The sequence below is a fragment of the Branchiostoma lanceolatum genome, chromosome 11 (genome assembly GCF_035083965.1).
Source record: "Branchiostoma lanceolatum isolate klBraLanc5 chromosome 11, klBraLanc5.hap2, whole genome shotgun sequence".
Classification (NCBI taxonomy): Eukaryota; Metazoa; Chordata; class Leptocardii; order Amphioxiformes; family Branchiostomatidae; genus Branchiostoma; species Branchiostoma lanceolatum.
In genome coordinates, this window is record NC_089732.1 from 7,954,364 (window position 1) to 7,970,917 (window position 16,554).

Sequence of the window (16,554 nt, forward strand, 5' to 3'; positions counted from 1 at the left end):
GTTTAACACCCCTATGTCTTGATAATTACAATAATCCATCAGAATTCCACTATAGATTCCTTCTGTGCTAGCATGCTAGGAAGTTCTGAAATATGTTGAATACCAAATTCTTTGCACCGTTTCTGGGAATCACTTAAGTTTTCTCCAGTATGTAATATTCATAATTTTAAAGACTTTTGCAATGTATTGTTACATTGCTGAATGTAAAATCATTGAATAAGACATATTTGTGGTAAGTAAGAACCATTTTATCAAGCGACAGGAAAGCAAGCGCCAATATTCTTCCAAGTACATGGGTTTTTTTAAAAGACAAAAAGGATAAATTCAACAAGCAAGCTATTTGCAAGCAGTATTGTGAAAAGGCTAAAACGTTTTATACCTTAGTTCCCTTGATATTCAGATGAGAAAAAAATTATTACATATACTTATGATATGAATAAAATGTTCGCTTCAAAACATGTCTGTGTACAGTATGTCTTCTACTTTGTGGGATTTACCTTCAATCAAGTGTTTCCTGTCAAACTTGATTCCACTGACATTCTATATCTCATTCACCATCATAATTCATATTTAAGGTGTTCTTTAACTGACACTTGTTTAAATCACATGTAATGGATGATTAAACAGTACGAGTTGGAACATTTTACATGACAAAACAACACTAGCTATCCCGCGCAACGACGGTTACATGGCGTCTGTCACAGACAAGGTCTAATGTCTTACTTAACTATTCGTTGCCACGATCTGACAAGACAAACATTTTTGAATCTCCTTAAATGTGTTGGGGAGATATCCACAGTTCTTCAAATCTCCATCTCCATTGCTAGGAGACCAAAATATACCCATTCTTGGTGTCAACTCTTCGCTTTTTTCTGTATCTCTAGATCTGTATCAGTACTGGATTCTGTTGTTATACGCGTCAATGTTTCGATAACGGACAGAGCTATGTATTTCAGAGGTGACAACGCAGTTTCTCTATCGATAACGTTATACATAACTGACAATATAGTAGTAGTAATAAGATATCTGATATAAGCTTATTCCTTGTACTGGCGATATAACATATATGCATGGTTTAAACAAAAAGAGTGAGCGATCGAGCGCATACTTCTCTTTAGCTTCTACTATTTCAAGCATCACACTGGGATACAAGAAATACACATGTTGATTCTTACATTCAGAGAGAAATGGCTAGGTGGATATGTTAAAATTCACTGCTTAGAATTCGAAAATACAGACACTTTGACTTGGTACCGCTCATAAAATCGTTCTGTTTATAGATTTTCTAATGTAATTACTTCGCAGCCATGTGGGCTATTTGAAGGTAAAACATGAATAAGTATTTGATATTTGTTCAAGTTGACAGTAAGGAAGTGTTAGTCCTCATGTGATAATCATAAGTTGGTTAGAGACAATATCTAGTTATGGAAACAGGGCAGACCTGTATATAGGACCCCAGAATGCTAAAATGAGTACGTAGGCAGCAAGCGCTTTCATCTACAAACAGCAACACTATGTTGTTGTGATTTCTAATCTTGACAATGTGCTGCAATAGGAAAGTATTAGCCAATTTGGTAGCGTCTAGCATAAAGCACGGCAAATAGCTAAACTACTGATGAAACTGAATGCACCAAGAGATGTTTCAATCATATCAACCTTCCTTGTTAAGCTTAAGAGTAATAGTATGTCAACCCTACTGGATTGCCTTGGCTTGTAACAGCACATTCAAACGGTCATTATTTTTTCTTAGAACTCAAACAGCCTGATGTCGCTACAACGGCTAAAGTAAAGAGGACACCTCCCGACGCAGCTCGATCCGTCATAGAGGTCCACATGCCCGGTAGCGCTGTCGAAGTTGCAGTCTTGGAACACAACGATGCCCTGGCGTCCCTGTTGGGATGTAAAATGTACAAAGTTGGCAATTGACAAGTTGCAATTGACATGACACAAAGGTTCTAAATGCCTCTTCCATTGCAAAAGATATACATGTGTGCAACCATGACTATGCAGACACAAACATATTGAGAAAAGTCATCCTCATGTCATTCTCTATTTTGATGTTCTCTATCTGTTCTTCGAAGCCTCTTGTGGGTACTGGAATGGGGAAATGGTTGTTATTTTCAACCTTGAAAAGTGGACGCTTTTTGTAACTTAATCTTACCCGGAAACTGCTCTCACTACTTCCGGTGACGTCAGCAGGACCATACTCGTTCTCCAGGTAACAGCGCATGGTGCCCACACGGATGATGTACGGCTGGCCTTGGTTGTCTTTCACGCCGGCCCATGGCTTGTTGCCGGACGGTGACCAGCCACTACAGTCGCTCCGGGAGGCCGGTGGCACAATCTGCTTTCCTACAGAGGGGTGATATCTTCTTCTTACAAACCCAAAGCTAGTCATTCGGTTTCAGGTTTACAATACTCTAGCTAGACACAGCACAGAACTGGGCTGTGGAATCTAGAAGGGTAGGGGTGACCGATCCAGTAGCTGTATCTACACTGCCCAAACTACTAATATACTATGCTGGTCTGGCAAATGCGTGGAGAAGCGTAGTTGTATATTTTATACATGCACACTATGTAGCATGTGAATATGCACGGCGTAAGCACACCAGTACATGGTTTAATTATCCATTAGAACACGGCTATTTCCCATCAGGCAACGATAAGCTTCAAGTTCTGTGATTGTATCTACGTTGTGTGGGACTATGGAAAATGTGAGAATACATATTTCGCGCAGATGAGGAAAAAATTGTGTGTCTATAGTCCAAAAGTGTGGGACTATTTCTTCAAAAACGGTGGTACAATCACACAAAAAATTGTAGGTACTAGAATGCACATGTGACCTACTCTGACCAATCCCGCACCGATCTTGGACCCCTCCCCCTACAGTATACAAATTAAAAAAAGTCTCCTTACCCGCGTGAGTGAGCGCACGGCTGACCCTCATGGTACAGGTGTTCTTGTCAGCCATAGTCAACAGCCAGGAATCAAGACCTTCCTGTTTCACCAGTGCATCCCATGTCAGGCCACCAAACAAACCGAACAAAGGGTACTTTGGGTAGTTGCTCTTTAGCTCAGAAAAGCTTGGCCAGCCTTGACAGAAAAAAAAGGTAATGTGAAGTAATTTCGTTTTCTTATTGAAGACTGGTATGGACAAAGCAATCATCGTATTTAGCATTGTGTACTGTAGAAATTGGTTTCATATTTGTGAGGCATTCTTATATGTATTGCCTACTTATGCGGAAGGAATCGTCTTTGATCAAACTTGTTCGTTTCTTACTTCCCTGGTGCAAGTTTAGTCTAATGCAATTGCGTTCAGGGGCCACTAAGTGGCATTTCTACAAATTAGCCTTAAACCTACAAACAATGTTGTCTGCAGTCCTAAGCAGTAAATGGCCACCCAGAATGAAACGAGTCATGTTTGATAGAGTGAAAGGTTAATTCTGCCCCTCCCCTTCACTTTTACTATGTCACGTATCAGAACACAGCAAAAGTGCAAGGGGGGGGGGCAAAATAAACGTTAACGTTTGTTCCATCTTCTTCATCTTTCATTATGCATATGCCCATGTATCAAATCATTGCCTTACGATTATACATATGATAATACTATACCAGACAAAGGTTAGCATGCATTACTAGTGACATATGCTTATAAACACTAGACTAAACAATAGACTCAAGTGTTTAATGATAACTTTAACTATCTTATTTTGTATGCAGCTCGAGTCATTGACTTTACCCATATTATGGACTAGTAAGCCAATCCTATCCTAGTAAAAGAATACAGAAATAAATAAATCCTTTCTTTAGATATATTGTTATTACATCCAGATAACTCCCCGCCCCAATTAACCTTCTCCCTGCTGCCTTAGGCTGAGCTTAAACACACGTTTTTCAGTCGACTTGGAGTCGACTCAGGACTGTGCAAAGGCCACTTATATAGCGTTTCCTAGTAGAAAAACACCACTTGAACAGCCAAAAGCTCCTCACACATAGCCCCTAGTATACTCGAAAAAATTGTGTATAAATGAAGCTTTATGCTTTAACCAATAGGAAATTGGGTTCCAAACGGCTACTTCAGAGTGCTAAAGGTTAAATAAGTTGCTATAGTATCAAACTACTCTCCAAGCTATATTATCACTTGATATAGGAAACTCACCTGGTCGGGGTCTCCCATCGTTAGAGACTACAGAGTCCGAGCTTGAGAGCAACCATGGGCTGCTTTCGTTGCAGATGCTGGTGAAGAGCACGGCGACGAACCATACTGTCGTCTTCATCATGCTGGCAAACTTGAACTTAAATGCTGACTGTTCCCAACAACCAGTGGTCAGAAGTCTGAAATTCTGCGTGAGTGTTCACAGTTTTGGTGAGTTGCGCAGCGCGGTATACTCTTTATGTTTTAAAGGTGAAGCGTAAATTTGTTCCTCATTCTGGCGGATAACCACCCCTCAGGGCAGGAGTTACCTTTGAGTTTATCACGTGAACAAGTGATAGCCTGAGATCCAGACTTGTGCGGTTATATCATTATAGCAACCGTTGAAAGGGCTACCACATAGCACACTTAGAGTAGATAGAGTAGACTAAAGTTTAACTCATACAAGGGCTGATCTCACGCTACATGTTACACTAGCTGATGCATTTTCTTGTTATAATTGTAACTCAGTAATACTTATATTGCAGTTGAGTGTTCATGTTGCAAATGGCGAAATGTAGCTTGAGAAAATAGATATATAGTTCACTCAACAACCCTCCCATGAATTAATCTATATCAGCCTCTATGGTTAGCTTTCTATCTATACAATTTTAACCTGTGGGGAAACTTTATGGTATCTGCATCAGAGCCTGCCTGCCCAGACTACGGCATTGGTGGACCTAACTGTCTGCAGTCGGAGGCTAACATACAGATCCGGTCACACCCAATTGTCTGTTTCTGGACACGCCTGTTTCAATGCCTTGCTTTTCGCATTTGCGCAATTGCAATTTACTAGTTTTCTGAATCGTAAAATTGTTCCTCATTATGGTCATGTGTAGTCTGTGTTTACACAAGCTCTCTGGCGGAGATCAATGACCCCCACCCCGAGAGGAAGTGGGCAGTTACAGCCCGGCCGCTAGGAGCGCGATTTGTCATGTGTACCCCAGGGCAGAAGCTTGCCGTTGTCAACACCCGAGCCAGCTACCATTTGCCTTTGCTACACTTGCTATAATCACGTTGTCACAGTGGTGTTTTCGCTGTATTGAGTGAAAGGACAGTAGAAGTGACAACATGCAAGTTTTCTCGTTTTCAAACCTTTCCGTTTTGAACCTGTGTACCGTTACCTTTATTTAGTACGTTTTTTTTAGAAAGGTTGATTTTTCTAATAAACCACAAAATGATGTGAAAACAGTAGAAATAGACATTTTATACCGAAGAACAGAAGAAAAGACATGGCCCCTATGTGGAAGCACGCCCCAATCTAAAATGCCCCCGCGAGTAGTTTTGAGTGTAGCCGACCACTTTCTGGGCAGAGAGCCAACCAACGTTGCAATTCAGGCTGCACAGATCCCTACGCGCATGACCCTCCAGGTTACCGTTTCGTCGGGCAAGTTTGGTTTGTTTACAGACAGGATAACTCAAACGTCCTTAATTCCTTTCGTTAACATTCTTTGGGGAGGGGGGTTGATATGACGTAGAAATAAGTGATAAGTGGTTCAATTCTTTATGCTTATGGTAAATTTTGGGCCGTTTCACAAAATGTTTCGTCATTATCAAGGAGGGACATAAACTTTACGATTTGTACGGTCATGGAGTTAATGTTGCACGCTTTCCTGCCCGTACTCTGAACATTATCAGGGATAATTTTTTTTTTCTTTTGTATAAATAAAAATAAACAATACAACTGTCAGTCAGCTAGTTAGACTTCGTCAGGAATAAAAAACAAGCACACATATTTGTGGTAAGTAAAAACCATTTAATGTAGCGATAGGGTAGTAAGCTGTTTTAAGTAAAATAGACCAATACTCCAAATCCTTATACCTTAGTTCCCTTGATATTTAGAAAAAAACGCTATCATGATATCATAATGATTACATATACGCAATTATTACACATACGTAACATAATATGGCTACAAGAGGTAGATAAAGGCAACATAGTAGGCGCAGTACTCTTGGATTTCAGCGCTGCCTTTGATGTGGTAAACCACAGGGTGTTGTTGGCCAAACTAAACAGTTACGGATTCGACAACTCTGCCATTAGCTGGGTCAAAAGCTATCTGACCAAAAGAACACAAGCTGTCATGGTGAATGGCAGTGTGTCATCTCACAGAGAGAGCTTGAGTGGGGTTCCACAGGGGAGTTGTTTGGGTCCCTTACTTTTTTGCATTTATACCAATGATCTGCCCACAGTTGTCACACAGTGCAGTATGGAGTTATATGCCGACGACACAACCCCATCTGCTTCCGGCCCAAATGCTTCAACTGTACAAAACAAACTGCAGTCCGAACTCACAAATATACATGACTGGATTAAAGCGAATAAACTCATACTGAATATAGATAAAACTAAATCAATCATCTTTGGCAGTCGCCACAAGCTAAAGCACAACCCCAGCATACAGCTTTCATTGGATGGCAGAATGATAGAGCAGGTAGCACAGGCAAAATTACTTGGTTTCCTAATGGACCAGCACTTGACATGGACCCCACACATTGAAAAAGTGTTAAACAAGATGACTGGTTCCCTAGCAGTGCTAAGGAGATCAAGAAATCTCCTTTCTGAAGGACCACTAAAAACAGTGACTCAGACACTAGTCTTATCCCACATGGATTATTGTTCTTGCTTGTTGTCCACTGGCCTACAAACATCCTTAAACAAACTACAGACTATGCAGAACAGGGCTGCCAGACTTGTTTTAAATGCACACTACACAGACAACACCAGTGACATGCACAGGAGACTGCAATAGCCCACAGTTAAAGAAAGACTTTACACTGGTACACTCTCCATGTTCAACAAACTTTTAGCAACTAAGAAACCCGAGGCTATTTACAAAAGATTACAAAATGTCAACAGTACACATGACCACAACACTCGTTTTGCAAAAGGTGGCAGTTTCAGTTTACCTAAGCCTAAGACAGCAACATTGACACGTACATTCTTGTACAGATGTACCAAATCACACAATTCCTTCCCACCACATATGAAATCTACTACACCTTCAAATTTCAAAACACAAATCACCAAGTGGATTCATTCTAAAATTGACACAACTAGGCCTTTACAGTACTGGTGGTAATACGTTCTTGAACCAAGTCCTTGATTAAATGAAATTGTAGCTGTAATTAATTAAACTCAAACTATTGTAAAGGTAGGCATTAGTATTTTCTTTGTTAAGTTTGGGTTATTAAATTATTATCAGGTCGCATCCATTTTGTTTTCTACTTAGTTATTATGATTCACAGTTCTGCATCCACTTGTTATTTACTTATTGTTATTATGATTTGCAGTTCTTCATCCACTGTGTTATCTACTTATTGTTATTATGATTTGCAGTTCTGCATCCACTTATTATTTAATTATTATTATGATTTGCAGTTCTGCATCCACTTTGTAATTGACTTATTGTTATTATGATTTGCAGTTCTGCATCCACTGTGTTAATTACTTATTGTTATTATGATTTGCAGTTCTGCATCCACTTTGTTAATTTACTTACTGTTATCATGGCTTGCTGTTTGCATCCTCTTTGTTATTTACTTTGAAAAGATTTTGTTACTTTATTCAGCCATGACCTCTGACCATCCCCACGTTTCATTTTAATTTCAGTTTTGAGTTAATGTTGTATGCGTTATGTTATATTTTGATTTAAACTCACACCTTTGTTATGTTGGTTTTACTTTCATGTACATTTGTTCTGTTTCATTGTTTTGGACTCCAGGAAGAATAGATTTACAATGTACAATCTAATGGAGATCTCAATAAACAAACAAACAAAAGGTTCACTTAAAAACATGTCTGTGTACAGTATACCATCGGCTTCGTTGGATTTACCTTCAATCACAAACTTGATTCCACTGACATTCTAGATCTAATCCATCATCAATGTGTTCTTACACTTGGTTACATAATACATGACGAAACAGTACGTGTTGGCATCATTATACAGGACAGAATAACACCTGATGCCCCACACGACGACGTTACACCGTGTCTGTCACAAACAAGGTCTAATGTCTTGCTAAACTATTCGTTGCCACAATCTGAAAAAAACACAATCTTCTGAATCTGCTTAAATGTGGTGGGGAGATATTCATAGCTCTTCAAATCAGCTTCATACTGCATTTTTTTGCCTTCCTAGTCATTTACCATTACTGCTAAAGACCTCAACGAACCCATTCCTGATGTTTACCTATTCTGTCATCTTTTTGCCTTTTCTGCAGCTCTGTATTAGCACGGGATGCTGATGTTAAACACTTTTTTGTATGACGGACGGAGCTATGTATTGCAGATGTGACAACATATATCTCTAGCGCTAACGTTATGCATAACTGACAATATAGTAGTATATCTGATTTAAAGCTTGTTAGTTCTGTTGGTATATGACGTTTTAAGCAAAAGAGTGAGCGATTGAGCCCGTACTTATCATTAGCTTTGACTCGTCCATGACATTCAAGGCATCACACTGGAATAAAAGGAACACACATGTTAATTCTTATATTCCCAAACGCATTGACTTGGTGGATGGATCGAAATGGACACGTTGGTAAGAATATCATAGAAAAACGATCGGCTACACCTGGGAAAATAAAGTGTTAACTTCGTATTGGTCGAAAGTCCCGCTGGTCATACATGTAAGTAGACTAATGATGGGACGGACATTGTGTAGGTAAGCTCACCCAAAGAAGAAAAAGTTGTTTATACAATCTTATTTACTGAAAGACAGTCCCAACTTACAGACCAGCAATCAATTTCAACATCGACCTGTCATAAGTGATGACTTGAGTCTTTACTTATAGACAAGACGGTCAATTCTGAGCGTTAACGTTGACTAAAATAGAACAAGGGAGTACTGTACATCACCTGCGTTACAGACAGTTCTGAACACGCCTCCAATAGGCCAGTGTCGAAGCCCTCCTGTACCCGTTCGGCCCACCGTTGTGTATGCGGGCCCAGTCCTCACAGGTGGGCTGGCGGCCGAGCCTGCGTCTGGTGGCGTACCGGTCCATGTATCCGCGGACCGCCCGCCGGCTGCACCGGGGCGACCGAGCACACGTTCGCCAATCTTAGGAAAGTAGGCGTAAAAGAAATATTAGGCTAGCCCCTGAGGCGTCCCCCAAAACACCCAGAGGCAAAAATATAGTAATGGGAAAGATACTGGACTGGGGCCAACACCTTTTCCTGTCACCTTTCTGGAACCTTTCTGCCACCTTTGACCCTGTCAGTATCCACGATGTGCCTAGCATTCAAATAATTGCGGAACTGCGGGCGCACACCATTACTCACAAACAAACGCACCAACCGACGACGAAACCTATTTCACGTTTTCACGGAGGAAAAAACAAAACATCCTTTTACGCAATCCTGAATCCTTTGGCATAGCCTCTCGGATTTAGAAGGCTGTGCCGAGGGATTCAGGCCTGCGGAGCAGGATGATACAACACAAACAGATAACGGCCTACCTCCCCTGAGGTTCCCCCCGCGAAGACGTGCGTCCAGCCAGTAGGCGTACTTGATCTGGTACGGCCCGCACGAGTCCGACCCACCGTCCCTGTGGCACAGTGGGCGGGGCACCCTGCAGTTTGACTCCACCTGGCAGATACAGTCAACACAGTCTTCATATGCCGCTGAAACAGAACAAACGAGACATCAAAACCGGAAGTTTCGATGCAGTACCTTAGAAGAACTTCTTGAACATGATGTTTGTTTTCCTGACCCCTATGCTTTATCCACCTACCACATATTCTATTAAATATCCATACACAGCTTCCCGAATTATACTGTCCACTGACACACGAATGGATTAATGAATGAATGAATGTATTGCTATCAAAATGTCACTCTCCAAGCAGATGTTGGAGGGGTTAGATTGTTACCTTACTCAGATTGGTACCCGTTTTCATGACAGCCGACCGTCCAACAGCGGGGGTTCGTCGGCTTTGAGAACCCCTAACATCTACTTGGGGAATATCAAAACGTACCACCAGACTATGTAACAAGCCGTACTTCATAAATGATCAAGAATCGCTGCCATTTTGTGATATCCAGATAATAGCTACATGTTAAAGATATTCCAAGATACTACCTGTATTATAAAGTTTGAAGTATTAAAAACTCACTTGAGCTGCTTTCGTGCAAAACACAGGCAAAAAGCACCGCTACAAACCACACTGTCGTCTTCATCATGCTGGTCGTTGAAGCAACGTATACTTGAACTTGAGTTCCCTAATGTTATCTTGATCAGGGGATTCTGAAATCCAACGTGAAAAATCAGCCCATATTTCTCTTCAAAATCATGTTGTGCATACAACAAATCAGCAAACAATCAAACAAACAAACGATTGAACAAAGACCACCGCAAACATAACCGGCAGTAAAGAAAACAGTCATTCACAAACCTGCAGTTCCAGAATAGCGCGGAAGTTGATAGCTGTGTCGACACTTCGTCTGCTCTGCCGAACTGCAAACTTGTGAAACATTTCTGGCCTTTTATACTTCTTCTAAGTTGAACTTGGCACAGTAGAGTTACAGCAAACGCCAGGGGCGAACATATGGTTTGCATTTTGGGATCGTTTCCTGGTAGAAGATCTAGACTTCCTTGTTTTCCGATTTTTGCTCGACATTTCAAAAAAGTGGATTTGGGCAGAACAGCAGTATTGCAGAAAACGCTAATAGCTCTCTCTTCGTCAAATGACTCGTGACGCTTGATTATTCATATTTCATATTTCGAACCTTAACTGTTGGTTAGCTGGTAGTTCAATAAATCGGTGGGGCCTTGTATTTGTAGCGGTCAACGTTAGATGCAGTCTCGTACAGAACTGGTGCTTTACGCCAGGAGGCGTAACGTTATATACCCTCCGTATAATACCCACTCTCCTTACAATCGCTTATCTTCATACATGTGATTGAGTTTGCGAATTCCACTTTAAAAGAACGACAGGATCAGGGTCCTTTAGTACGAACTCTTGGATAAGAAACGCGGAAACCCTACCCTTCCCATGGTCTTCCTTGGTACGCCCCTAAAGCCCCTATTTCACAGGACACGCGGCACGTTGGCAAGCTTACTGCCACCGGGCTATTTGAAAACGCTCTCAAATTTCATCGATAAAAAACGAATCCTCTTACGCTTTATGTGTTTTGCTGTCTTTTAGTAATATTTGTACGTTTTGCATGATATTCCCATTATAAAGCCAAGGGTAGCACAAATCCAATTTAGGACGCAGCGAGATCGCCAGCGTGCAGCGAGTCCAGTGACAGGTGGGCTTTACTCCGAATCTCCCAATCGGCCCCTTCATAGGGTCAACGACCTCCGTGACAAAGAAGGCGTGTTTTGCTGACATAGCAGCACCAGGACTTCCTTCTAAGAAACTTAACGGTGCTCAACTTGGCGTGTTTAGCATGTTTTGTATCCCCGCTCGGTTTCTTGGATTCCAACATGCTAACAACATGAACACTCATACTTAGACCCCATATGGTTTTCCTGTATCAAATAGGTCTACTGTGTATCACTATTGTACGTACTTAATCAAATCATCCAAGAAAAGTTCATTAGTCTCATCTCACAGAGAAAGCTAATGGTTCGTATTATGACTGGAAAGAGTAAAGAAATCGACTTATGCACACTCATCAAATTCATTTCAACACATACTTTAATTTGAAAAAAAGATGCCACCACTCTCTATGAGCGCAATGTGTGTTCTTTATTAACGCATATGACAGTGAATGTTAATTAAGAGTTAGGTATAAAACATACAGGAAACAGCACAATTCTACGTGGGCTCTAACTTAAAAAAGAAGGATGGAAAGAGTAAGCCATGCAATCCGCTTCTTTTGCGATGTGTTGGTTGTCACCATTTGCGTTTGGATGCGGTCCGGCTGTTTATTTGGTGTAGAAAACCTTGGCAGAGACGGATCCGAGGGTCACAGTCTGTAATGAAAATGGATGGTCTGTCTGTTTGTTTGTCTGTTGTGAAGGAAATGTAAATCTGTACGTATGCATGTAAGAAATGAGCTGAAACATGGAACTAACTTGCTGATTGAAATACATCAAAATAGAGTTTGTGGAACTTCTTGCAATTCATTGCAATTTCTTTGGAAATTAAAACTTGATGAAATTAAATTGGACACTGCAATGCAAAGCATTTCAAATCCTTACAGGAGCACGGCTAAAATTCTTTTAAAATAATGTCTAGACTATGACACAGTGGGACATCCAAGTAGATGTTGGTACATAAAAATTGACATATGTTTAGGGAAGCATTATAGGGGTAACTTGGCAAACTTGAAGTGCTGTTGGTTCCAGATACGTGTATTCTAGAGGTGCCAAAACTACGCTGACAATCGTCCAATGGGTGAAAGAATTCTGCAGTACAGTACATCATCTAAGGGACATATTCGCAGTATTATTGTTCTCCTTACATCTACTTGGAGACAAAGACTCTGCTTACCTCCGTGAGCTTGCCACCTGACACCTCCTTCACCGTGCTGGCTTTGGTTCCCTTCCCGTCAAAGTCGGGGTAACTGTAGGTCAGCTTCCCGCCTGCAAATGTCACCACTGTCTACAGGGGGCGCCATTAAAACACAAGAAATAAGGAATGCATACCTTTATTGCACTTTTTGCTACATTAAGGTAGTACAGGTCATATGAAAACATTTTGTTTAAGTTGATAGATGCAAATCACAAAATAAATTAACATTAAGTAAACTAAACTAAACTTTTCGCTTTTTAGTTAATTTCTGCACCTTTCACCACTGCAGTTAACCAAGCTCTCGACATGAGCAGCGAAGGTTGAAGGTTGGACATCCAAGTTACAAGTAATTAAGATACGTAAGGTAACAGGTACTCAAGCAACTGGATAGATTTTGGACGGTCGGATATTCCAGGTAGTATTCACTACCTTTTGTCAGCCCTTGATTTTTTTAAATCATTCTTTATCGGTTTTAAAAACAAAAAACAATACACAAGACATTCATGACACGGAAATAAGGTAGTTTACACACATGAATGACAACAAAACCGATAAATAGATCCAATTGACAATAATAGTGAGTGGTGGACCCCAATTACCATTTCTTTTTCATGTTCTTGTTACAAATACTTCATGAATATATCATTGCATATATATCTAAATCATATTTGATTTTACCTTGCGCTTCTGTCCGTCGATTCCGACGTCTTCGTACTCCTGTCCGAACTTGAAGGTGTTGGTCTGTCCCGGCTGGTCGGGTCCAGCCGAAGTGGAGCTGGACTTGCACGTGATGGTGTCGCCGGCCTGAGAGAACTCGTACGTCAGAGTACCGCTCTTCACGGTGTCGAAGTACTCTTTCGGGCACCCTGAAACAGGAGAATGTTAGTTAGTTGGATAGTTGATTAGTTATTTGGTTAGTTAGTTGGTTGATTAGTTAGTTAGTTAGTTAGTTAGTTAGTTGGTTAGTTGGCTAGTTACTTAGTTACTTAGTTACTTAGTTACTTAGTTACTTAGTTACTTAGTTACTTAGTTACTTAGTTACTTAGGTTGTTTGTTGCAAGAGGTCAGAGGTCAACAGAAATAGCGGAAACATGATTTGGATACTGTGTGCAAAAAAAAACCAGTAGGAGTAGCGAGTGCATATCGTGAATAATTTCATCTTGGTAAATGACTGAATAACGAAGTTCTTTATTCAGAACCAGATATTTACGTCAGCCGACGTTTCGGTGACCGTCTGTCACCTTCTTTACTTTGCGTTTGGGACCGCATTCTTAACCATTGCAGCAGCGACACCTAGCTGCAGTGCGAAGTAGAACCAGTCATTATTGCTATGAGGATAGTCACAGAAGGTCACCGAAACGTCGACTGTTGTACATATCTGTTGTAAAGAAAGAACTTTTTTATACAGAAGTATATGACTTCACCAGAAGTCTTTTACTGCCTTGCACCATAAAGTCGCCTTGACAAAGCAAGGGCCTGTATGCAAATTTCATAAATGTTTACTTGAGGACACTAACAACCTCAATCACTGCATTTTTATGTGTGGATATAAGGGGTTTATTACCGAATGATCGGCCATAGAGGGCGTATTCTAGACATAAAGGGTTCCTGTAGAACTAGAATTCTGTTGAGAAACGTTAATGTCGCCGCATAACGGCAGAAACGCCAGCTAGACCTGCCTTTTTAAACTTTTGTCCGCTCACCGATGATCGGTAACACGCGAAGTTGCGACCATTGGGAGCGTCGCGCCCCCTTGCGGCCTTCGGACTGATCTACCCGCTTGGTGGCAAATACCTGAAGCTGAAGGAATTACGTGGTTACTGACGCTCGGAAGGGGTCTAGTAAAAGACTTTGACCTGGCGGTTGTTATGGAAACGTGGCCGCCTTGTTGCGATGATTGTACGGGCATTCCTGTGTTGCGCGAGTTTCAATATGCTGGGCTCCCATTTGAAATTCTCTTTTTCATAGTTTAGCCCGGGATAGTCGTGATTGTGAAAAACTGCTCAGGGTTTGTCCGTTACAGTCCTGTTAAGTGGATTGTGTAGCACAAATTTGGAAGCCGAATAAATTGAGGAATTCCGGAAGCCTAAGAGATTTTGTGGTTGATACTGTATGTGGCCGGAGAGGCCCTTCGGCCAACAATGAACTCTCACAAAAGCCAAAGTCCGCGAGTGGTCTTGGCGGGGGTTATTCACACGTAATTTGTATCAATCTTATAACGCCACTAAATGCGTCATTTGAAATGTTCTTGGTAACGCTGCCGACGGCAACCAACACAAAGTGATAGATTGAGTACAAGCTAACGTTACCAGTCACAAAATCTCCTAAATTCGTTCTTCTCTTTTGCACTCTATCCACCAAACTATTCAACAGCGCTGAGCAAGACTCCAAGAGTAAAACGCATGAGTTTCTTAACTCCAACAGTCGATTGAGTAGAACTATTGTACACTTAAGACTTAAGCGTCTTACCTGTTGCCTCCAGGTAGGCGTCAAGGTTCTCATTTCCAGAGGACGTCCAGGTAGCGTTAAAGTCAGTGAGAGACATCTTATGACTAGCGGGAAAATATCAAGACGGAGAAAAAATGTGCTGATACGGCTGCAAGTTCAAAATCCCTGCACTGTGGAAAAGGACGTTGAGTGTTCAGCTCGAGAGCTTTATAGGGCTTTTGATATCAATTAATCAAATAGGCACCGCCCACAGACGCCCACTTAAGCTTGGTCTTGAGCATGCACGTGACGTCTGGCTATAACTACATACGTGTGCAGTCTAGTCTGAACTGCCCAAGACCACTCAGGGAACCGATAGAATCTGGTCTATATGGACAGGTGGGCACTATACAATAATAGTATAAGGGACTGCCCAAAAGTTGTCACATTGGCTAGGCGGTCTTTATGGAGAGTTTGTACAAGGCTGTATGGCCTATATGTGAGGTCGGTTCCTGTATATCCTTTTAACACTGATATTCGTTCATATTATATATTTGAATTTGATGATAAGAACTTGTCTCAGAACAAAATCAAACACATTTTGTATCATATAAATCATATCATATCATATCACTACAGTACATCCCACCCTTCCCAATCTGTGGAACCGAGATGGCAAAACCATAATAAAGAAAACTATATGTCGCTCAACCCTTGGGTTCTAAATATTTCATTCAAACTGCTAGCCTATCATGGCATTTCCGTTGATACGCTTACAATTTCTTCAACGTAACTAGTAACAGAGCTAACGACATGTCCGCGGTGCATAGCAACCTATCATGGCATTCCCAATCAAACCGAGTGGGGGCATGCGTGTACATGACATACACCCATATATGGTATACATTTTTATGGCTTCAAGTCTAGACGAAGAAATAAATACTTTAGCAACTAGGAGGTGAAGAAATAAATCCTTCAGTTACGTAGCAGTTTAGCGTTAATGATGTGGACACACCGGGCACTTGGCCGGGCACTAGTCAACATTAACAGGTTATAAATGGACTAGTGAATGGGCGTTCCTTCGCAGACTTCGGAGTGGCGGCGTTTATTCTTTTTTTTGGGGGGGGGGATCCTTCCTCGGCAACGTAACTCCCTAAGCCAGCATTAAAGACATTGGGCCGTGTAAAAAAAATGCGTATGATCAGCACTCTCCAAAAACGCCGCCGCTCCGAAGATTGCGAAGCAGGCTAGCACATCGGCACATTTATCAATCTCCAAGCAGATCTATCGGTGGCAAGGCCAGTATCCAAAGGGCCAACTGGTATCCAACATAGGCAACCGGAGAATACTGGTCGGCCCTTTGGATACTGCCTTGCCACCGATAGGTCTGCTTGGAGACTAAAACCTTTATTGGAGTTGAGTTAATGCAGGACATTATTTAGGTTTTGCTATTCTTTAAACATG

General features: G+C 41.3%; 3 protein-coding genes across 3 annotated transcripts; all 3 read right to left on the reverse strand.

Annotated features, from left to right (window-relative positions):
• Positions 1-232: 232 nt before the first annotated feature.
• LOC136444755 (uncharacterized) lies at positions 233-3,081 on the reverse strand. Its single transcript, XM_066442481.1, has 3 exons — positions 2,917-3,081; positions 2,162-2,352; positions 233-1,890 (listed from the first exon to the last, which is right to left on the reverse strand). Exons 1-3 carry the CDS (start codon positions 2,969-2,971, stop codon positions 1,747-1,749), a joined length of 390 nt encoding a protein of 129 aa, XP_066298578.1. The 5' UTR covers positions 2,972-3,081; the 3' UTR covers positions 233-1,746.
• Positions 3,082-7,976: 4,895 nt separating this feature from the next.
• LOC136444672 (lysozyme 1-like) lies at positions 7,977-10,780 on the reverse strand. Its single transcript, XM_066442351.1, has 5 exons — positions 10,594-10,780; positions 10,315-10,445; positions 9,658-9,822; positions 9,059-9,260; positions 7,977-8,660 (listed from the first exon to the last, which is right to left on the reverse strand). The coding sequence occupies exons 2-4, from the start codon at positions 10,379-10,381 to the stop codon at positions 9,064-9,066; spliced, it is 429 nt and encodes a 142-aa protein (XP_066298448.1). The 5' UTR covers positions 10,382-10,445; positions 10,594-10,780; the 3' UTR covers positions 7,977-8,660; positions 9,059-9,063.
• A 1,094-nt stretch (positions 10,781-11,874) lies between these two features.
• On the reverse strand, positions 11,875-15,295 carry LOC136444673 (fatty acid-binding protein 2, liver-like). The gene is made up of 4 exons (XM_066442352.1): positions 15,133-15,295; positions 13,342-13,529; positions 12,643-12,753; positions 11,875-12,122 (listed from the first exon to the last, which is right to left on the reverse strand). The coding sequence occupies exons 1-4, from the start codon at positions 15,206-15,208 to the stop codon at positions 12,075-12,077; spliced, it is 423 nt and encodes a 140-aa protein (XP_066298449.1). The 5' UTR covers positions 15,209-15,295; the 3' UTR covers positions 11,875-12,074.
• Positions 15,296-16,554: the final 1,259 nt, after the last annotated feature.

What these genes read in the sequence shown, in the direction of transcription:
- LOC136444755 (XM_066442481.1), bottom strand. Translation starts at nt 2,971, where the DNA reads ATGGCTGACAAGAACACCTGTACCATGAGGGTCAGCCGTGCGCTCACT. An exon ending in CCGTGCGCTCACTCACGCGG is followed by an intron (nt 2,353 to 2,916) that starts GTAAGGAGACTT and finishes ACCCCTCTGTAG; the next exon opens with GAAAGCAGATTGTGCCACCG. An exon ending in GTAGTGAGAGCAGTTTCCGG is followed by an intron (nt 1,891 to 2,161) that starts GTAAGATTAAGT and finishes ACATCCCAACAG; the next exon opens with GGACGCCAGGGCATCGTTGT.
- LOC136444672 (XM_066442351.1), bottom strand. Translation starts at nt 10,381, where the DNA reads ATGATGAAGACGACAGTGTGGTTTGTAGCGGTGCTTTTTGCCTGTGTT. An exon ending in TTTGCACGAAAGCAGCTCAA is followed by an intron (nt 9,823 to 10,314) that starts GTGAGTTTTTAA and finishes GTTCTGTTTCAG; the next exon opens with CGGCATATGAAGACTGTGTT. An exon ending in CGGGGGGAACCTCAGGGGAG is followed by an intron (nt 9,261 to 9,657) that starts GTAGGCCGTTAT and finishes TACTTTCCTAAG; the next exon opens with ATTGGCGAACGTGTGCTCGG.
- LOC136444673 (XM_066442352.1), bottom strand. Translation starts at nt 15,208, where the DNA reads ATGTCTCTCACTGACTTTAACGCTACCTGGACGTCCTCTGGAAATGAG. An exon ending in CGCCTACCTGGAGGCAACAG is followed by an intron (nt 13,530 to 15,132) that starts GTAAGACGCTTA and finishes CTCCTGTTTCAG; the next exon opens with GGTGCCCGAAAGAGTACTTC. An exon ending in TCGACGGACAGAAGCGCAAG is followed by an intron (nt 12,754 to 13,341) that starts GTAAAATCAAAT and finishes CGCCCCCTGTAG; the next exon opens with ACAGTGGTGACATTTGCAGG.